Source organism: Elgaria multicarinata, chromosome 5 (assembly GCF_023053635.1).
Source record: "Elgaria multicarinata webbii isolate HBS135686 ecotype San Diego chromosome 5, rElgMul1.1.pri, whole genome shotgun sequence".
Lineage (NCBI taxonomy): Eukaryota > Metazoa > Chordata > Lepidosauria > Squamata > Anguidae > Elgaria > Elgaria multicarinata.
Genome location: NC_086175.1, coordinates 89067266 through 89090651, shown reverse-complemented (window position 1 = coordinate 89090651; position 23386 = coordinate 89067266). Strand labels below are relative to the sequence as shown.

Sequence of the window (23386 nt, the reverse complement as noted above, 5' to 3'; positions counted from 1 at the left end):
TCCACTTTGTGGGTGGTAAGTATGTGTCTGGAATGCTTTAATCATCACATCTAACTAGCATGAAATTATTTCACAAGATGATGGCTTTATCACTTTGGGGTTTCATATACGTATATATTTCATACAGACAGATCTTCAGAGATTTTAGTTTTTCAGCCTTGGTGAAGGTGGGGGTAGGCACCCTGTGAGCTTTTCTTTCCCTTTTTCTCTTTAGACAGGTGTTTATACAGATGGATAACATTGATGAGCTTTCCTCAACTATTATGTGAACAGAAATTGGGGTAAAAGAACTCCCTTCCCGCTCCAGCCTTATCCAATATTGTTCCTTCACAAAAGCCTGCTTGAAAGATTCTGCAAAATTGGGTCTCTGGTTTCCCCCTCATTAATTGGGTGCCTGTTGCATTTTGGTGGAAAGGGAGGAGGTTCCAAAGTGATCTGGCAACACGGCTGGGCAAAGCACATTAACATGGATCAAAGGATCTCCAAGTGGTATAAATACCTGCACACGACCTCCCTGTGCATCATAACCCATGTTATGTATATATGCAAGTGAAGGGTTGCCAATTGAATCTGAACTGCATAGGATAGCCTTGGGAGGAAAGCACAGCAAGGCATCTCTTCATTCCTCTTTTCTTTCTTTTTTTCCCCTTTTGGTGGGAATGAGCTGTCAAGTCTTTCCTTCAGCTGACACCTTCATCCCTTTGAATTCTGACTCGTCTCCCACTCTGCCTCTGATAATGCATCATAGTGCTGCAGAATGTTTACCCGTCTCCAATCATGCCACTAACGTGGTGTCTACAGGTACCTTTTTAAAAATAATAACACTGTTACTCTTGTCAATGTTAGTTTTTACTGCCTTGGCATCTTTCATCTGTTATGTAAGTGTTTTATGAGGGGGGGGGCTTTTCTTACACAGAGCTACTTAGAGTATGATCTAACTAACCAAATGATTCAAGAAAAAGTAAAACAACCAGCACATCAGCTTTGTAACTCTCTCTACCATTAAGTAGTTTAGGGTGCTTTTTGATTGTCACATTGTCTTTCCATTAAAAGCTAAATCATATTGGCTAATTTGGGAAATGAATATGAAAAATATCATCAAATCAATTGAATTCTATACCAATATTTTTGAATAATTTAATCTAATGATTCAATGAAGGTAGTTTATTTCAACTTGAATCTGGTGTCTTATTTCCTACCTATCTAAAACTCCCTCTGAGAGATAAACAAATTGAAGTTTTACATGGATAAAGCCTTCAATAACTTGTAGGCATGCAATGTTTATACATCTCATAGCACTCCAGTCCCAAATTAATTTACTCAGAAGTAAGTGCTGTTGATTTCAGTGGCACTTTGCAGTATGATAACCTTAGATAGTTTTATATTTAGTTGATCAAGAGCATCAACATATTCTAAGTGACATGAACTGTTTTGCACCCTTAAATTAAATGTATTTCATTGGTGTTTCTGTTTTGCAAATGGATGGTAATGAATTCTATTCACAGAAAACAGACCACAATATTAATCTCATTTATGTTCATTGTTTCAAAAGTGCCTTACTGTACACCCTTCAGCCCCCCTTCACATCCTCCACACCCTAACCCATGTGAGAGTTCTAACCCTCTCTCCATGTGGACAGCCATCCTGCGAGTGTATAATGTTCTGATATAGAATGTTCTCTTTTAACATTCTAAATAATGTTAATATAATATGCTAAAATATTATAATGTTCTAAATAGTGTATATTTTTATTCCAAATATTGTATATATTTTATTCTAAATATATTTTAAAGATAATATTCTAAATATTCTAAAATAATATTCTAAAAATGACACAGATTGCATCCAGGAACTGTCTTCTATTGAAAAAAAAGGTTCCACTCACAGAAGGTGTCTCCATCCAATTTTTGGGAACCCCTGACCTTCTGTGTAGCATTTGGAGGGGAGCTGGAGGGGCTACTATGGGGATTAGCAGGTGGGCAGTCTGCTTCCACTAGCCCAATTGAATGAACCTAAGTCACCCCAAAGGCTTTCAGGAGGTTGTCTTTCTGAAGTTTGTTAGTATAAGAAAACATACTCAGGAGCATTCCATTGTCACGTATGGGACATTTGTACTCAAGTTCAGGACAAAGAATTTTTTGCATATACTACTAAAGTTTTAAGTGAAACAATTTATTTTGCAGCATATGAATACAATGGTCATTACATTTTATTTATATTAAACATTAAAAAGCTGCCGATCAAGCAAAATAAGGAGACCTCAAAGAACTAATAATGAAGAAAATACAATAAAATGTATTTACAGCATAAATAATAAAATATTTAAGATGCAGGGGGGAATCCATGAATAGAAGCAGCAATAAAACTCAAACAGCAACCTAAAAATCAAACGAATTGGAGGGATTGGGGGCGGGCAGGAAATTAACCCATACTGGATGTGCATTGAAACAAGATGGTCTTCACCAACCAATAGGTAAGGAGGGAAATAAGCCTCTTCAGGAGAATTCAACAGATGTGGGATGCAACCAAAAGTCCCTATCCATAAGAACGTAAGAAAAGTCATGCTGGATCAGGCCAAGGGTCCATCTAGTCCAGCTGTTGACCAGGAACCCACAAACAGGAAACGAGTGCAATAGCCTTCTCCTGCCCATGTTTCCCAACAACTGGTGTATATAGATTTACTGCCTCTTATCCCTAGGGTGGCCAGAAGTCCTGCTTTATATAGGGCAATCCTCTATTTTGGAGAGCTGGCAAAGGACAGTCCTTTATTTCAAGGTGCCCTCTATTTGATGGGCTATCCAGTCCAAATCTGGTTTCAAGACAACGGTACCATAAGAAAGGAGAGATGGGGTCTTGAAGTGGCCCATCAACTGTTAGCACCTGGGGAGAAGAGTGGACAGGTACACAGGTCACCTGGGGCCGATCTACACCAAGCAGGATATAACACTTTAAAAACTGTATGAAGATGGTATTTGTAATGTGTCCTGGGCCTGAACAGTTGTCATAACCATTATAAACCGTTGTAAGCAGTAGTGTAGATCCTGCCCTAGTGAGTCTACACAGCTATGGTGAAATGTATTCTATTTTTAAAAATTTAAATCATAGTTATTATTTCTAAATTTTCACATATACATTTGCATTCTTGCAAATTGTTATGCAAATTGGTGTCCTACTTTTTAGAGAGTAAGAAAAATGTCTCCCTATCCACTTTCTTCACTCAATACATAATTTTGTACACTGCTATAATCTCTCTCCTCACTTGACTTCTCTCTAAGTTAAACCGTTCCTCAGGAGAGTTGCTCGTCTCTTGACCATTTTGGTTGTCCTATTCTGAACCTTTTCCAACTGTGCAATATCCTTTTTTAGGTGTGATGACCAGAACTGAACACAGTATTCCAAACGTAGTCTCACCATAGATTTGTATAAAGGTAGTATGATCTTGGCAGTTTTATTTTCAATTCCTTTCCTAATTATGCCCAATATGGAATTTGCCTTCTTCACAGCAGCAGCACACTGGGGCTAGATCTACACCAAGCAGGATATAGCACTATGAAATCAATATGAAAGCTGTATGAAAGCAGGATACAGCTTTCATACAGGGCTATTAGATACAGGCCCCAAGGACATTGTAGAACTCTCTGAGGACCGCTGTAATGAATTTGCCAGGCACTTCCAGGACAAAATCTTTGACATCCGTCAGGACTTAGACTCCAGTGTTATAGCAGTTGAATCTAGTGAGGTATCAGAGCACAGGCTTGTCCTTTTTTCTTGGATGAGTTTCAGTTGGTACAGCTTGAGGACGTGGACAAGGTGCTTGGACTGGTTCACGCGACCACCTCTGTACTAGATCCTTGCCCCTCTTGGTTAATAAAAGCTAGTAGGGACTAGGGATGGAACAGCCGGCTGGGCCAGGGAAGTGATTAATGCCTCTTTACGAGAGGAAGTGGTTCCGGGCTGCCTGAAAGAGGCGGTGGTGAGACCACTCCTAAAGAAACCTTCTCTGGACCAGGAAAATCTTAATAACTATAGGCTGGTGGCAAATGTTCCATTCCTGGGCAAGGTCCTTGAGCGGGTGGTTGCAGGCCAGTTACAGACTCTCTTGGATGAGACTGATTATCTGGATCCATTTCAGTCGGGCTTCAGGCCTGGTTTTGGCACAGAAACAGACTTGGTTGCCCTGTATGATGACCTACGTCGGGAGAAAGACAGGAGAGGGAGTGTGACTCTATTGATTCTCCTCGACCTCTCATCGGCTTTCGATACCATTGACCATGGTATCCTTCTGGGACAACTCGCTGAGCTGGGAGTGGGAGGTACTGCTTTGCAGTGGTTCTGCTCCTATTTGGCAGGTCGGATACAGAAGATGGTGCTTGGGGAACATTACTTGGCTCCGTGGACTCTCAAGTGTGGGGTCCTGCAGGGGTCGGTTTTGTCCCCCATGTTGCTTAACATTTACATGAAGCCGCTGGGGGCGGTCATCCGGAGCTTTGGAGTGTGCTGTCACCAGTATGCTGATGACACACAGCTCTATTTCTCCTTTTCATCTTCATCTTTCATATTCAGCAGGAGAGGCTGTGGATGTGTTGAACCGGTGCCTGGCTGCGACAATGGACTGGATGAGGGCTAATAAACTGAGACTCAATCCAGACAAGACTGAGATGCTGTTAGTAGGTGATTCCGCTGATAGGATGGGGGGTGTTCTACCGGTTCTGGATGGGATTGCACTCACCCTGAAGGAGCAGGTTCATAGCTTGGGGATTCTTTTAGATCCATCATTGTCACTTGAGGCTCAGGTGACCTCTGTGGCACGGAGTGCCTTTTACAAACTCCGGTTGGTGGCCCAGCTACGCCCCTATCTGGACAGGGATAACCTGGCTTCAGTTGTCCATGCTCTGGTAACCTCCAAGTTAGATTACTGCAATGCACTCTACGCAGGGCTGCCTTTGAAGACGGTTCAGAAGCTGCAGCTTGTGCAAAATACAGCGGCCAGATTGATTTCGGGAACCAGAAGGTTCGACCATATAACACCTGCTCTGGTCCGCTTGCACTGGCTGCCTGTATGTTTCCGAGCCCAATTCAAGGTGCTGGTTTTGACCTATAAACACTTACACACAGCTTGGGACCACAATACCTGATCAAACGCCTCTCCCGACATGATTATACCCAGTTACTACGTTCAACATATAAGGTCCTCCTCCGGGTGCCTACTCCAACAGAGTCTCAGAGTGTGGCAATGAGGGACAGGGCCTTTTCGGTGGTGGCCCCCAGACTAAGGAACAATCTCCCTGATGAGGCTCGCCTGGCACCAACGCTGCTATCTTTCCGGTGCCAAGTTAAGACGTTCCTCTTTGCCCAGGCATATGGCAGCACATCTTAATCACCCACATGTTTAGTTTTTTAATGGTTTTAATGCTTTATGTGCGTATGTTCTGTGTTTTAGGATTTTAAATTTTGTACACTCGTTTTTATCTCAATTTTAGAATTTCTGTAAACTGCCCAGAGAGCTCTGGCTATGGGGGTGGTATATAAGTTTAATAAATAAATAAATATGTGTCATTGGGCCCCAAAAGTTGTCAGTGCACTTCAATAAAGCAGTAGTGTGGCTCCTGTCTCTTATATATTGCTTTCATTCCACTTTCATAGTGCTATAATCTGCTTTGTGTAGATCTGGCCTGGGTTGACCTTTTCATGAAGCTGTGACCACAAACCCAAGCTCTCTTACTTGGTCAGTCACTGCTAACTCAGATCCCATCAGCATATACATGAAGCCGGGTTTTTTGTGTGTTTGTTTTGCTTTGATCTGCATCACTTAACATTTGCTTACATTGACCTGCATTTGCCATTTTGATTCCCATTCTCCCTGTTTGAAGAGGTCTTTTTGGAGGTCTTAAAGTCTTCTTTTTAACCACCCTAAATAATTTGGTATTATCAGCAAACATGCCCCATCACTGTTCGCTCCTAATTCCAGATAATTTATGAACAAGTTGAAAAGCATCGGTGCCAATACAGATCTTTGTTGGGACCCCACGGTTTACATCCCTCCAGTGCAGGAGTTTATTCCTACTCTCTGCTTTTTGTTCTTTAATCAGTTTTCAGTTCATAATAGACTTTTGCCCTTATCCTATGACTGCTAAATTTGTGTACAAAAAGTTGGAATTTTTTGTCCCTATGTGAGAATAGATCCGACCCAATGAAATCACATTGTCAAAGGCTTGTATTATGAGTTCCTTCCACACATCCTCATCCTGTTTCTCCCAAGTGAATTACATCAGTAAGGCATGAAAGTCATTGTGCTAAGAAAAAGTAACTCTTTCTCTTGCAGGCAATTCAAACACAGTCTCTTTTCAGTTCTTGTATGATTCTAGAGTTCTACGTTTTAATTTTAGAAGAGTATCAAGACAGGTATTAAAGTAGATGACTCTGAAAGTATAGCATATCACACCACACTATATCCAACTATTTCAAAGATCATTAAGTTAAAACTTTTGCAGTTACATGGCAGAAAACCAATTTATGAATTCAAAAGAAACGAAGAAGCAAGCGGAGCATTGTGCTGTGGTTCTAATTTGATGTGAAATAGAATCTTTCCAGGAATATAATTTATTTCTGGTTTAATACTTTAAACATGATCCAAGGCTGAAAATCAAAGATGGCATAGGACAGAGTAATTTATTTTTAACCAGTGAATTCCCCTGGCCACCCCCATAACCAACTACACCCACATCTTGTGAATAGTTCACAATGTTAGCAGACTGTGGATCCAAGTTTTGTTTGGTAGTTCGGACTTTGGAAGAATCGGCCTGTGATCTGTACATGTCTTTGTTTAAATTTGCATGGATGGTTTTTAATGGGCAGCTTTGGTTAAGAGTAAAATAAATGCAGTAATGTTAGGGGCTTCTTTCTGTGTAAAATGGGATACAACACAGGACATAGTATATATGACTAACCCAGAAGTCTGGGCAAACAGACATCATGTATACACATGAATGCTTGGAGGCGGAAGATCAGGGACACACTCAAGGTGTCTGTTCCCAATGAATTCATTGTTCATGGCCCCATGTATACTGGGGCCAATACCATTTTTGCAGGATACAGATTGCACATAGGAGCATGAAGGGGTGCACATATCATCTTCTGTGACAAGTTATTAAAGACATTTAGGCTGTGGGTAGGACCAGATCCCTCCTTCATGTGCGCCTTTGTGAACTCAAGGTGCAATCATATGCATGTGTAGACAGAAAAAAAGTCCCACAGCTCCCAGCATTACCCAGCCAGTTGTGGGACTTTTTCTGTCTAAACATGTACAGGACTGCACGTTTAATGATCTGGTTGATTTCTATCCTGCAAGAAGTGCTCTAAAAGTGGATCATAAACAAATAATTAAAACAACACAATTTCAAATATAAAATACAATTAAGTAAAAACAGGAGTATGAAAATCTTTCACTCAGCCAGCAATTCAACACAGACAGTTCAAACATTGTGTTATATATCACACTAAATATCATATTAAGTGTTATAATAATAATAATAATAATAATAATAATAATAATAATAATATCATATTATAGTATTGATCTTTGCCCTTCTGCACGGAACTATTGTATGGTGCATATTTGATTGGAACAAGAATGTTGATCATGGTTTGAAAATGTTATGTGGTATGTTTTAATAATAAAGTGAGTTACTGTCTAGAAAAGATAGTGGTTTTTATTATAGGACAGAATGAGAAAACCAAATGTGTTTTCAAAATTTCCAATAGTTGTTGTCGTTTTTAATTATTATTATTATTTATTTATATATCACCATGTGTTCTGGAATGAAGAGTTCCTTCATCAGAGGCAACCCTGATCACGGCTGTGTGGTTCTGATGGTGTAAGAAAGGTAGCTTACAAAGGCAGTTGCCAGAATTTGGGTTTGTAAAATTGCCCCTGATGAAGGAGCATTTTGTTCCAAAACATGCGGGTTCAATAATATTCTTTGCCATTGGCAACTTTGAGAACACTCTCTCTTTTGCATTCTGTCCTATTTTGGTGCTCCCCTTCCCCCCTTCCCCCCTTCTTTTTATTGTAGGACTCATGAGGGAGCCAGTTCATTGACCATACTGGCATGTGAGAGTGTGTGATAAATAGATGCATTCATTGTTCAACATGTGCTAAAATGCTCCTTTGCTTGCTTCACCATCTGCCCAGTTCAGATGTAGCCTATTTTCACCCAACCTAATTTCAGCAGCTTTCTCCAGGCACAGTAAATCTGGGTTGTGTTGAAATCACAGTGCATGGTCATAAAATCACATGATTGGTTCACCACATGTATGGATCAAATTAACATGTTTTCCTGTGGATAGAATGCAGATTCAAGACAGATCCAAAATGTAAACATAATGCAATATATTTTAAATGAAAGGATGCATCTTGAATCCTTATACATTTTCTTACCAGTCTCGTCTGTTTTGTCTTTGATCCCAACTCTTAAATGTTCCCGCACATGCTTCTCCATGGCAACTTTGGGAAATGCTCTATCAGGTCTGCATTATTCCGTCCCTTCCTGTCATTATGGAAACCAGCAGGCTGCATATGGGGTGATGGCAGGTAAGAATCCTTTCATAAAACATGTGTGCCCTTAGCAAAATGAATCTTTAACTATTTTACTTTGGACATGGATCGGCAGTGAAAGTCTATTCTGTCAGGTAGTTAATTTCAGCTGTGGCTTACCTGGGGCCATTGCCAGAATCTATTATACAAATTAGCATCAGGCACTTGAACCTAAAAGTTCCATAATGGTGGTGGCTGAAATTATTTTTCATTCCTATTGGTAGTACTGGGGTCTCCAACATGGTGTCCACAGGGCATCCACAGACACTTCTCTTGGTGCTCACCTGGTTCCCTTCCCCTCCTGATTTTTATTTTATTTTAAAAGTTTTTTGAATGAATAACTGGGGATCTGGCATGCTGCAAAGCAAAATATCAACCTCCAACACCATCTTTATTTCCAAGAAGGCCTCTCTGCATCCCACCTCTCTCAGCCTTGACAGTATGCTTTCTGTCAAATGAGTGTTGGAGCAGAAAAATGTGGGTCAAAATGAGTGGCCTTGTGTTTTGAAGCAAAGTCACCCACCTCTACCATTTAATGGATGAACAAGCCATTTTGTGAGATTCCTCACAACACACTCTCAACATTCCAAATGTACCCACTGCCCCAAAAACGTTGGCATCCCCTTGCTAGCATACCCACATAGTGTGTAGGTGTCTCAAGAATTTCCCACACAATATTAGTGTTTAGGGAAATCATGGATAGAAAGAAAGCAGGACAACAGCCAACCTGCCATTCCTCACTGGTCTCCAGGGCCGGCGCTTCCATAGAGGCCAGTTAGGCTGCCGCCTACAGCGCCAAGGTAAGTGGGGGCCGAACGGCATACCCAGAAGTCGCCCTCCCACTTCCAGAACTGCTCTGGCCAAGTGAGGGCAGTTTCCAGGCGCGCCGTTCTGAAGCCTTCCGCCCCACCCCCCATAGCGTCCCTGGCTTGGCTTCAGCTGGGTGCCTGCCCAGCAGCCGAAGCCAACTCGGGACACTTGGGGGCGGGGGCGGGCAGCTCCACCTTCTGACTTCCGGCGTGCGCCAGACATCAGAACGTGGAGCCGTCTGACTGCCCTCCCCCAGCTTCCCAGCTTGGTTTCGGCTGGGCACTCCCAGCCAAAGCCAAGCCAGGATGCTGGGGTGGGGTGGGGCGTGAACGGATGGCTCCACGTTCTGATTTCTGGGGGTGGCGGAAGTCAGAACGTGGAGCTGCCCACCCTCCCACCCCACCGCAGCATCCTGCCAAGCCAGGAGGACTTCGGGCAAGGGATAGGTAACGTGGACTCATCCCCGCCTGTCTCCGCCAACTTGGGGTGGTGGGGGGTACGGTGTGGTGTGTGTGTGAAAGCAGCTCACCTTCCCTAGGGTGCAAAAAAGCCTGGCAACCGGCCCTGCTGTTCTCATTCCTTTTCTGTCCCCAGGTTCAGTGCAGGCATCCACCAAAGGGCACGTCCGTGCAATCATATGTAGATGCTTCTTTGCAGCCATTCACTCTGAATTCCTGGGTGGAGGGATGTGATATTAGGGGTGGGGTTAGTGGTGAGGGCCACTGACTTCTGTATCCATGATTGCTGTTGGACAGGCCAGCAGCACATGAAAAGTGCTTAAACTTAATATTAATGTTGCAATTTGACTGTTAAGATGTAATCCTAGGCATGTTTAAACAGAAAAAAAGGCTGACAACTCCCAACGTGCCTATGGCTGGCTGAGTCATGCTGGGAGTTTTAGGCTTTTTTTCTGTCTAAACATGCCTGGGTTGCACCCTTAGTTTGTTAATGCTTCTTTAAGGAAAAAAAGGTGCAAGGGAGGGAAAGGGATGGGGGCAGACATTTTAGCCAGGTATTTTTATGTGGCCGTGATTAGAACTCTGTGCAGGCATTTGTGGAGCCTTTCAAGGCGTTTTTGATTAATCACTCTAGTCTGGAGTAAATCATAGCCATTTCTACACCAGCCCGATAGTCCAGGCTGGTCATGGCCAAGTCCCTGTGCATCCAAATGATACACAGGGACTCCCAGGGGCAGGGGGAAGAGCACAGGTTTTCCCAGGGATAAATAAACCCTGGGAAAACCCAATTATTCCAGTGGTCTCAGGATCATCTTGGGACCATGGGAGGTGTGTGGCTACCTGCCCCTGCTTCGTCCCGCCTCTTCACGAGTAAGCGTGAGGAGGTGGTAAACAGGCATGGGGCATGGAGCTCTTCGGGCGCTCCGTGCCTATCGGGAGTGGGGTGGGGGAGCATGAGCGGGTTTTTTTAAAATAATAATAAACAACTTACAAGTGTGCTCATCTCCCTTTTTTAAAAAATGGCGGGTGCAATGTCCCTGCTTCCTCCCAGGACATTGCATGCCTTGTGTGCATGCTGGGGGAGGCTCTTGTGATCAGGATATTGCAAGAGCCTCCCCCTCCCTCCCAGAATGCTGGGAGGTGTAGAAAGGCCCATAGGCTCATTTTGCAATGTCATAACAACCTGGGCATTTCTTATAAACCCTTGGTTGCTGTCATTGAGTGAGCATACTTGTACTGAAATTGTGAACAACAAAAGAACTGTTTCATGCTCTATGCCTGGGTTGTTTAGCATCGGGCGTAAACCAAGAACTCTGTCTTGTCAGGGGAGAGACAACCCAGTGTGGCAACCCAGGCCGTTGCTAGACCAGGCGTTAGCGCGGTGTGAGGCCTGGTTTCCCTCCTGTGCATCCAGATGACGCACAGGGGAATCCGGGGTCAGGCCGCGCTAAAACCTGCCTTAACCTGGCATAAGCAGATTTGCTTAAGGCCTGGTTTTTCTGCAGCCCCGGCCTGAGGCCGGGGCTGCAGAACGTCTAGCAGGGTCCGTGGCTTTTTGTGGCTGCTCGCTTACTCGTGAGTAGCTGGGAGAAGCCACGGACTGGGCACAGCGCTCATAGGAGCGCTGTGCCCATCGGGCCAGGGGGGGAATCCCGGGGGGGGGAGATAGGGGCCGCGGGGGAAGGCCGGACCCGGCAGGAGAGAGGGGGGATAAGAGCGAGCATTGAGGATGGCAAGGAGGGGAAGAACAGTGGGCATCGGGGATGGCAAGGGGGAGAAGAACAGTGGGGATCAGGGATGGCAAGGGGGGAAGAACAGCGGGCATCGGGGATGGCAAGCAGGGGCCGAGGGAAGAACAGTGGGCATCGAGCCTGGCAAGGGGGGTGGGTGGGGGGAAGCGTGGGCATCGGGCCTGGCAAGGGGGGGGGAGAAGATCGGGGACGGGGACAGGCCTGACGGATGGGGGGAGGACGAGCGAGCAGGTGGGGGGGAAGCAGGGGCAGGGGGAGCGGGGGGGGGGCTTTATTTATTTATTTTTTAAAAAAACACCTACCTTTTGGCGGTGCACATGGCCCTTTAAGGAAAAAAATGGCGGACACGACGGGGCTTCCCCTTGCCCTGTCATGTCTTACGTCTAGAAGATGGCAACAGGTCTAGCAAGGCCCCCAGAGTTAAACCGTGGATTCCAACTTTGGGTTGTCTGTTCCCCTGGCGAATCAGAGTATTGTATGCAGTGATAAACATTGTTTAGCCACTGCTGCTTGTAGCAGGAGCAATCAGGTAAAGACACTTGCTCATTCCCAAACAATCCAGGTTGTTTTGAAAAACGACAACAACTCTGGGTTGCCATGACATCCAAACTGGCTAGGGTGACCATATGAAAAAGAGGACAGAGTTCCTGTATAGAGAAGGGAATTTCAGCAGGTGTCATTCACATGCATGTAGCACCTGGTGAAATTCCCTCTTCACCACAACAGTTAAAGCTGCAGGAGCCCTGCCTTCTTTTGTATCTGGTCATTCAAGATTTAAAAACCATATGTTCAGCCATTATGGTTTCAAAGATATGCATAAAAATGGCATATATTCATATCCCATCTTTCTTTCAAGGAGCAATTCCCACCTCCCATTTTATCTTCACAACAACACTATGAGGGAGGTGAAGCTAGGAGAAAGAGAGCTCACCTAGTGGGCTTCATGGCTGAGTGCAGATTTGAACATGGATCATTGCAGACTTAGGCCTTAGCTAGGAAAGGAAAGGAAAGGAACCTCTCGTGCAAGCACTTGAGTCATTGCATTGCTTTCGCTGGCATTTTCTTGGCAGACTTTATAGCGGGGTGGTTTGCCATTGCCTTCCCCAGTCGTGGTTACCTTTCCCCCAGCTAGCTGGGTACTCATTTTACTGACCTCGGAAGGATTGAAGGTTGAGTCGACCTGAGCCGGCTGCCTGAGAACCAGCTTCCGCTGGGATTGAACTCAGGCCGTGGGGAGTGTTTCGGCTGCAGTAACTGCCGCTTACCACTCTGCGCCACTACCTGGGATAAACCTTAGGTAGGCCTAAGGTTTATCCCAGGATCATCCCGGGGTCACCCCTGTGCATCTAAATGACACACAGGGGATCCCGGGAACAGGCAGGGATGACAGGATTTAGTTTCTCTTGTTGCTGAGTGGGAGGTAACCATGGTCGAGAATGCATGTATGTTTATCATTCAGTTGGCTGGTAGCCATTGCTAGCAGTCACCCCAAATCAAACATAGTGAAGAGCCTTTTTATTTAGATATTTTTGAGATACTAGATGGATTTCTCCTCCTCATTTATAAATATACACTCATTTGGTATGGTAGAAATGCAGGGTTTAAAGAATTGCGGGGTGTTTTTTTGGTATATTTCCACTGCAGGCTGGGACTGTAGTGGAATTCTTCACCTATTCTTGCAATTTCCCAATCTCTCCACCACAAACCTTCTCTAATAGGCATCAAGCCTGCAGCTCCAGACATGCTAGCAGCAAGTCTTTCCCAAAGCCGTATTTTGCAAACCTGTAGCATGTCCCATCCCAACGTTGTGAATGGAGTTGGCACTTTACAAGGCAAGTCCATCCTTTTGGTGTCATTTTGGTTTTCCAATTTGATAAAACTTTAAATAAATAAGTTCTGTGGTTGACCATACTTCCTGTTGGGCCAGGCTCATTTAGTTTTTGTGCCCTCTTGTTAGGGATGAAGGAGGAATACATTAAGTTCACTGTTTAATTCAAGTTTACCTAATCTCACACTTTGAACCACTATGCAAAGCAAAATTCGCACCTCCCCGAATTTTGCAATGCAGTTGTCCAGTGAAACAGCATGTATGATAAGCGTGTATCAAATGAATATACCAAAGGAAAATAATGCTAAAAAATGCATTGTTAGGAAAATTGCCTGCAAAAAATGTGCATATTAGACAAATATGCATATAAAAGTGCATGCGTTTGGAGAACTGTGCACAAAAATGCTTATGAATTTTCACGTGAATTAGTTTTTTTAAAAAAATCTGAAGATGGTGTTGAACCAAATACAAGACTAGGGAAATTTTCATAGTTCAAAAAGGACCAAACCACATGAGTGGAAAAATTAGAGAAACCCAAATTAACAGATTCATCTTATACAAAATATGCATTAAATAACTGTATGAGGCTGTGTTCAGGAAACAAATATGGTATATATGTGCATCTGTAGTCACTTATATTCAGGACATGGTGGCCCATCTTCATTCCTGACAAAAATAAAAGCAGGGCTAGTTTAGGCCTACATTTGATGTCAGCACAGAGAACCATCCATGAATATTTAAATTAGGGCTAATTTCTGGCTATACAATAAAACCGTTGTAAACAAAAGTGTGAGAAGGAATACGCTTTGATTCTCCACCTTACTAGAAGAAGAAGAAAAGCTTATTTATTTATTTATTGCATTTCTATACTGCCCAATAGCCAAAGCTCTCAGGGCAGTTCACAAATAACTTGACCAGCTTTGGTACTATGCATTGCCTCGGGCAGCAAAAAGTCTTGGGCCAGCCCAGGCATTCAGTAATTATGTGCTTGATTTCAGTATCACCGAGAGCCAGTTCCAAAGATATTCCCAACAGCTTCCTTGCATAAGTAAGTTTTCACACAAGATGTCTGTTCACCAGAGCGTGTAACATCAGAAGAGGAAACTCATGCCAGATTAGTCATTTCCTTCTAGGAACAGGAAATTCTAAAGTTGGGATTTCCATCTTCACAGAAGAGATACTGTGCTCTTTGTTGAGTTTTCTCTTTCAGTGTTAAGCTGCTCACGTGAGTAGATGTCTCATGAACAGCTATTTTGGGCTAGTGAGCTGGAATACAAGTGGAACCACCTTTTTGGTCAGAGGTGTTAAACCTCAGGCCTGCTGGCCAAATCCGGCCTACTTGGGGTCCCAATTTGGCACTCCAGGTTTCCCCAGGTTCTTGCACATTCCCTCATTCTAAAATGTTGAAATGTCACTTTAGCTTTACGCTAACCCATACTGCTATTTATTTATTTATTTTTATTTTGGCCTCACCCCCTTTACTTTCAGCCCTGTCCAGCACAGGAATGTGGCCCCTGACAGCTTCTCTGAAATTGAATTCGGCTTGTGGGGTGAAAGAGGTTTGACACCCTTCTTTTAGGTGCAGCCTACCTTGAGCACAATCACAGCCAGTTAAGCACAGTTAAGTTTTATTGGATTCTATAGATAAGCTAAGCATGTGTTAAATTTCTGCCACTGAAATCAATAGGACTTTAAAATAACATTGTTTGGATCATGCATCTGTGAACTGAGACTAGAAATAGAAGGCTTAAAAATACCATTCTAGACACTGCGAAATAATTTTCCTGTGTGATCTTTCACGGTTTATTTAATTTAAATTCCCATTGAAATCAGAATAAAATAGTGATGAGAATCTTACCATTTGTTTGCCCTTGGTTTTTTCTCTCTCTCCCAGCATTGTTATATGTTGTTCAGAACAGGTTGTAGGTCATATATGTATGGAAGAACCACAATTTTAATAACATAAACAAAAGAATCCAATAAGATGAAGTTGAGCTTATTGCTAATTTTCCTCTGGCTGAAATATTTTCAGTGTTGCTCATAAAATACAAGGATATTTTAATCATACATATGAGTTAGGGAAGTGATCTAAATCTCTAAAGCTAGGACCTCTGTAAGCCTGCACTGTTTTACGTAGGGTTACATGAGCTATTATTTTCAGCAGACGTTCAGTCTGTCAAACTTCTCAAGTTTAATCATATGAAAACAAATACTGGTCCAGTAGCTAAAGCTATGGATTTTGCATATATATCCTTGGCTCTACATAGCAAAAATGTTTGAAGTTGTAGGAACTGCTAAAATGTAAGCTCCATCTAAGCAATTCATGCAAATTCATGACATAATCTGAATAGAACTAAGGCAATGCCAGATTTCATTTTGTTTCCTTAAAAAGGTTTTGATTTGGAAATATGTAATATTGTTGGAAAACAGAATAACTGAGCATAGTGACCAAGTCATCACTCTACTGCATCCTCCGATTGTACAGAGAGTGGTCTTTATATGGCAGGTTATGTATTCTGCTAATGGTTATGTGATTTAGAAACAGATGCTGAACTGTGCAATGGCTAGGAATGATAATACTTTGGTGTCTGTGTGTGTTGTTTCCGACAGGCGGCCTTACCCCTTGTCTTTATAAGTTCCCTGACCATGCTCTGAGTGCCAGTTCATGTGCTTTGGGTCACAGTTTTACTCCCATGCACCCATCTATTCTTGGAGATGACCCTACCACTGACTTTAAGCAGGAATTCCGCAAGAAGAACAAGTCAATTGAAGAGCCAATAGACATGGATTCTCCAGAAATCAGGGAGCTGGAAAAGTTTGCCAATGAATTCAAGCTGAGAAGAATTAAGCTGGGTATGATAATTGTTTAAACAAAGATGTTGGTTACATTAAAGCACCATGTACACTGATTGTAGAATAACAAAGAAATAAAGCCAATTTTCAGTAGGTTGACCTTCCAGATTGGCCTTTTTAATAATGTATGGAGAGTTTCATGAATTTGTACCTAGTAATTGAGCTTATAAGCCTGACATGACTATATAAACATTGTGTGTAATGGTGTAGTTAGACGCTGGACGTAGAGGTCTTATGCCCCCCACCGCTCCCCTTGGAAAGCTATGTTTATGTCTTCAGTTGTGATTCACGAAGCACACAACTTACATTGCTTTTCTCTTCCCTACAGATCCCATTCCATGCTTCACAACTGCTTCTCCATTCCTGATGTTACAGCAAAAATAAATAAATAAATAAAATAAAACCTGTGTGCCAACCCTCATTAAAAAGAAATACCCTGAGCATGTACTGTTTAAACTCACCAAGGTCACAGCACCATCGTGTCTACAGGAATAAAATTGTGATTATTTCTGCTGCCATGATGTCAAACACATTTACTTGAGAATAAGCACAATTTTGGTTTAGAAAAGGATAATAAATATTTAAAGTAAAAGTCATAAAATGGGTGGTCATTATGGGGTGGGGGGGGCACTAAGCTGCAAGGTTCAGCCCTAGTTGCACCACTGATAAGAGGGTCATATATAAGAAATCTAAATATGAACAAGTGTTTCTGAGTCATAGGAACTGCATTTTTAAAAACTTATTTCAAGCCTACAGGGCATGATATCAAGTCTCAATTTCACTTTTTAGCATTTTCCAGAATGGTAACCATGTTAGTCTATTGCAGTAAAACATCAAATAGTCCCGCAGCATCTTAAAAATTAACAGATTTATGATGACATAAGCTTCATCAGGTGCAATTGAAGCAATTTCTCTTTGTCTTACTGGTGTGAAATGAAAATCAGACTCATATTATTAGATGAAAGGAAACTCCTGGAAGAGTTTTAAAATCGTAGATTTGTACAGAAACAAGGGGCAGCATATCCCCCTCCCTCCCTTTTATATATACACACACACACACACACACACACACACACACACACACACACACACACACACGGCCTCAGCATTCTTGGTTTGAACATGTAGATTTGTTTTCTGTTGGCAGGTTATACACAAACTAATGTTGGAGAAGCTCTGGCTGCTGTGCATGGCTCTGAATTCAGCCAAACGACTATTTGCCGGTTTGAAAACTTGCAGCTGAGCTTCAAGAATGCTTGCAAACTAAAATCAATACTAACAAAATGGCTGGAGGAAGCAGAACAAGTAGGAGGTATAATAGAATTTATGGTTCTTTTTTAATGGAGAGTTTTTGGTTATGTGCATTTAAAAATAAGAATTGGAACAGTGAATAATATTTTCAAAAATGCAAGTCCTATGCAATCAACTCCTTGATATATTTGGTGAATGGGAAGCAGGATTAATCTCTCTAGCTATGCCCCCCACCAATGCCAATGTAACTGCTGGCAACCCCCCGCTCCAAAGGCAGTGCATCTGGCGTTAATATGAAGCCCTTTATGTGCACACCTGTTCATACTAATGCGCAAGATGTGACCACTCTGGGCCTGGATCAGTGAGTGCATTAGTATTGCAGTGGGGGGGGGGGAGGCATGTATGGGCATTAGGTGTGGCCGTGCTTGCACCTCCCATGATCATTAAACACATAGGTGAGGTTCACATCAACATCAGAAAATGGAGTTAAATCTCTTCTTCACTACATCCCCATGCAGGTTCAAGCCTAGACTGTCAAAATGGCACAATGCCAGTCTATGCAAATAACAGTGATGTGGTAAGAATATTCCTGAATTGCATTGCTTCAGGACCCAGGAGGAGAAATCAAAGGATTATTTCAGATGTAGGAGTACCCTCCACATGAAACGCTGAAAGATATGCACCAGCAACACAATATGCAGCAGCAACACTGCATATGCAAGGCCTCACAATGTATTCAAGGCCTGAGGAGAACTAGCATTTCCTCAATTAGCCAACTAGATCTGCATTACAGCAGTGGCTCAGAATGGCCACCATGATTGCACAAATAATGGCAACCAGGGTGAACATAAGGGTTCAAATACATACATTGGGCCACATGTTCATAAAGTGTTCACTTTTGGACTGGAGTTGCATTTCAATGGGACTATAGAAAACAAAACAGAAAGGTGCAAGATGTGTAAGGATCAAGGTGTAGCTTTTGGGGTGAGGTTTTCAAACATGCATTTCCTTACCTATAGCCTGATGTTGTATATTCCAGGTACAATTTTACCACAATACTATAGTAATCTGCCAGTTGGCTTCTGGGAACCTCATTTCAACTATATGTCTGTAATCGGAGCATTCTTTATTTTTCATTTTTGTTCTGCCCCAACTGGGCATTATGTTACTTGTCGTATTGCCCCTACTCTTTGCATTTAGAACTGCACATAGATCTGTCAGTAAGTGAGCAGACTTTATTATCTCCTATCACACACTGATTTGTTGTTCCTAGGGAGAACCTATAATCCAATTCAAACAGTTTTACTCTTCACTAGGAATAAGCCTTCCCCTGTCCTGGTTCTCTGCTGCTGTCCTGAATTTCAGCCTAAAAAGCTGTCTTTTCACATCATACATGCATACTTTTATTTCAACTGCTTCAACTTCCATTCATCCTCCTTCTTAAGTATAGATTGTCTGCATTTATTGTTTGCTATTTAAGTTGTGTTTCTAGTAAAGTTGAAGATTTGATTTTACATGGAAGTACGGATTGCATGTAACATGATTTCTTTCTTTAACACATATATTAAATACAGTCCAAGTATACAATTGCAAGGAAGCAATAGTTTCTAGATAATATTGTGCATCTTTTCTTTGACCATTGGAAGTAACTTTCTCTCAAAATGTTCCATTCTGTAGCTTTATACAATGAAAAGGTTGGAGTGAATGAACGGAAAAGAAAGCGCAGAACAACCATTAGGTAATCAATAATGCAGCTGGATTCTGGCTTGGGCTTTTCAGGAATCACATGCACAGCACCCCGAGTATTTCCACCTGTAGGATTGTTGTTCTTCAGAGCAAAATGTGACACCCAGACCCACCCACCCCGGACTATTAAACTCAGTTTCACAAATACATAACAAAGTAATACTTATCTGGTATCTACATCAGGGGTAAGCCACAAGGTAGATCTAGTGTAGATCTCTGACTGACCTGCGGTAGACCTCCAAGGTGTTCCCCCTCCCTGCAGCTGTTTAACATTAACAACAATGAAAAGCCTCTCTCTGGCTGCTGAAATGAAGAAAACATGGGGGTGGGGGTAGGATGGGGAACCAGCAGTGGATTTTTGTACGAAGAGGCAGAGTGCTCAGGTCTGGTGATAAAAACAGATTCTAGGGCTGAGCATCTGATCAGAGGTACATTTTAATTTTAAGTGTGTGCTGCCCACTGAGCCACTATGTAAACATTTGCCTCCGGTTAGTGGATCTTGTGTGGATCCAGTAAAAAAAAAAAAGCAGCACAATAAGAAGCAGATCCTACAAACCTGGTCTATATCCCATTAAATGAGCAAATCTGAAATAGGGCATATCAGAACCTCATCAGAAGTAGACGTCTATGAAGGTGCTGCTTTCATAAAGTATAACACTGTCCTCTTGTGGTCAAAAGTAATGGTTACACATATGAGCAGGGAAACTTGTTTTTGAGTCCTATTTGCCTTTGAAAGGAATATACAACACATTTGAATACTTTCACAACAAATAAAGCAATAATGTCATCTGATAACTAAGGTTAATCTGTAAGGGATGGCGATCTTTGCAGAAATATGAACGTATCACCCTTATTATTGCTCTCAAGGTATTTGCTCAATTAGGTGAGGGAAATGCTGATTCAGGAGACATTGCTCTCACTCTCAGTTGGCTTTATCTGCCCTCAGGGACATCATCAGGTTTGCTATGTGATCCCTGATTGGCTAGGATTGTTCATGCGATCATTCCCGGAAAGTCAATACAGAGAAAAATGTCCACAATTGTATCAAAGCAAAGGCTGAGAAGGTAAATAACAGCTGCTAATAGAAAGGGTAGAGAATTCACATAATTTACAGGCTTTTGGACAAGTATTTGATCCGCTGAAATAATTACTTTCACCCTTGGCATTAAAATAAGCAAACATTTGATTTAGCCCTAGAGATAACGTAACGGATTGCTTCAATCCATTCTGGATTGCTTTTTCTTTGAGGACAACCAGATTTTCTTGTTTATATCCTAGCACATTCTGCAGTCTGATGTAGGTAGCTCTACTGAACACATATGACCAAAGGAAGAGGAACACTGCTACATAGTGGCAGATATTGTTAGGGCTGCATAGACTGTTTCACTGAGACATTTGGGGTATAATCATGCACACTTTCCTGAGAATTAATATGTATAGGATTGCAGTGTTATTCTCTCAGTGAAACAGAATGTATAATTCAGGGCTGAGTCTTTGAGGGTTATAAAGATATAGAACTGTGAGATGATGGTTCAGTAATAGGTGACAACTATACTATTTGTATATGGCAAGTGCAACAAATCAATATTATATGTTTGTCTCTCATATATGTTTGTGTGATGTTAGGAAAATGAGAGTCTGTGTTTTCCTGAAGGTGGTTTTCACCACAATGTGCTGGGCCATTTACCATTTTATTAAAGTTTCCTATTTTTTTAATACCAATTTGGAGGATTCCGCTTCTCCTCTATTCTGTAATTTCTGCCCCCCACCCAATTCCCAATAAGACTCTTAAGCACAGTGAGGAATGAGTGACAGGTTATTTTGGCTGCTATTCTGTACCCGTTTTGGCCACTTGTTTTATGGAGTATCCTCAACCATGTGACAAAACTACATGCAATTTCCATGCTTTTTCAGACACGGAAATACTCTTGTATGAGATACATCCCATTTGAAATGGCCCATGGTTTCCATGCATCTAGGGATCACTGTTTCAGGATTATGACTGGAATATTATATTTTTCTTCTAGCATTGCTGCTAAAGAAGCCCTAGAAAACCATTTTGCAGAGCAAAGCAAGCCTTCATCTCAGGAGATCATGAGGATGGCAGAGGGGCTCAATCTGGAGAAGGAAGTGGTGAGAGTTTGGTTCTGCAATCGAAGACAAAGGGAAAAGAGAGTGAAGACAAGTTTACATCAGAACACCTTTAATTCCATTATTAAGGATCACCAAGAGTGCCAGTAGAATTTCTTCTAGATAAATGGGTTTCTTCACTACACCCCCTTAAGAAACTAGACTCCTTTTTCCCTAACAAAAAAGAAAGAGGCCTAAACTCTGAGCATGCAATGCTTACCACCATTACAAGTTTGTCAGGTTTCACTGTAAATATTATGCATATCCTCAAGAGATATAGTGCCTTTGTGTGGCAGCTCTTTGCACAATGATTAAAATAATACCAGTTATGTGGAAAATGGACAAATGGGTATCTTCCTATAGACTTAGAAGTGTGTTTCCTCTTCTGAAGACTTCTTGGCTCATTTTGGTATTACCATCAGTTGTGTGGACAGGTGTCTTGTTCCTGGTACAAACTGCCTGGATAGGTAAGCATGTAATCAGCTTAAAAAGGTTTCCAAAACATACCCACCATAAAGAACTTATTGATATTTTATTGCATCAACTCATCAGCACCTTTATTTCTTGCACATGTTATATTATTGCTAATTAAGGGGCATTACAACCTCTAAAACATGGTGGGAAACCTTTTTCAGCCAAAGGGAAACATTCCCTCATAGCTAAGCTTCTGAGGGTGGGGAGGGGGAACCACACATACACTCTCCTACAAAGAGAGAGAAAGAAAAAAGCCTGTAAGGACCCGAGAGCTACATTTTGATACCACTTATTCCAAACAAAAGGCTCAGTTCAATTCGCTTGTGTGATAAAACTGCTGCAGAGATGCTTTAATTCACTGGTCCATAAAAGACTCCTATAAAACCACTACTGCTCAGGAAGCCTGTAACAGAAAAGGGGACAACTGTTGTAATAGGCTGTTGCTGAGTAGCTCATGGAATGGGGGAGAATGTTGAACTAGTCTGTAAAAGGGCACCACTGTGCAACTGTCAGTAGCATTAAATGATCAGCATGAGCAAACAATGCAGCAAGGCTGGAGCACCAAGACTGCATGCAGTGCCAAACTTACTACTCCCCATATTGGCACCTGCAATAATCCCTTCTCTGCTCAGCAAACAAGGGAAGGTGTTCTCTCACTTGTAATCTGCATTTTGGAAGATCCATAGATTCTGAAGTGTAAGCTCTGAACTTTAATAGCCATAGACTACAAACACTCCTGTTACTTTATACCATGTTTCAATCCACTAGACAGATACCAAGATAGAAGGGATATTTAAAAGGTAAGCTCTGCTGACTTCTATTTGCTGTAGTCTTTTAATCTAAATACTCTGTTAGTGCCACAGACATTAACTGAACTAGCTAAATACGTTACAGCATGAAGTCTTTTCCCCTGCAAGAATGTGATTTCAGAAGAGGGGAAGAAAGACTGCAGGAATTAAGAGATTTCTTGTGGGGTGAGGGGGATGGGGGGAAAACCCGTCAGCTCCCACTGTGGCCAGGATTATCTGTAGGTTGATGAGCACTCTTCTAAGTTGACAGGGCCCTTAACTCAAAAGCTGCTTAAAATAGCTATGGCCTAATGAGCAGCACTTCAGCGAATAGTGAAGGCCCCTGCTGGTTAAAATATTGCCAATAATTTTAATATGGGAAAGGCTTATAGAGAAGACATTATCTACATTCTTTAAATTCATATATAAGCTTCTTCACTGTAAGCATTAATCAAAATGCAAAGGTAGAGAAACATGGTGAGGATTAAAAGCTTGCTTGTACCGAACGGAAGTTGGCCCAGTGAGACATGCTCCTTATCCTACTTTGAGTCATACCTTGGAAAAAAACATGGCAATTACCTCTGGACTGGTTATACAAGAAAGCCAAAGTGTATTAATTTAGACAGCTCATTCCAAAAACTGCTGAAAGGATCATGAAAATTGCATGTACTATGGACACCCTTAACAGGCCCTTACTAACAGGC

At 42.1% G+C, this 23386-nt stretch overlaps 1 protein-coding gene across 2 annotated transcripts; it reads left to right on the top strand.

The window, feature by feature from the left end:
- The first annotated feature begins 659 nt into the window (after nucleotides 1-659).
- POU1F1 (POU class 1 homeobox 1) lies at nucleotides 660-21531 on the top strand. Of its 2 annotated transcripts, none has more exons than XM_063126777.1 (6): nucleotides 660-801; nucleotides 8525-8590; nucleotides 16051-16293; nucleotides 17441-17605; nucleotides 19222-19282; nucleotides 21318-21531. In XM_063126777.1, exons 1-6 carry the CDS (start codon nucleotides 660-662, stop codon nucleotides 21529-21531), a joined length of 891 nt encoding a protein of 296 aa, XP_062982847.1. The 2 variants fall into 2 exon arrangements, with proteins under 2 accessions (XP_062982847.1, XP_062982846.1); XM_063126776.1 differs by having other exon boundaries at nucleotides 8441-8590.
- The last annotated feature ends 1855 nt before the right edge of the window (nucleotides 21532-23386 follow it).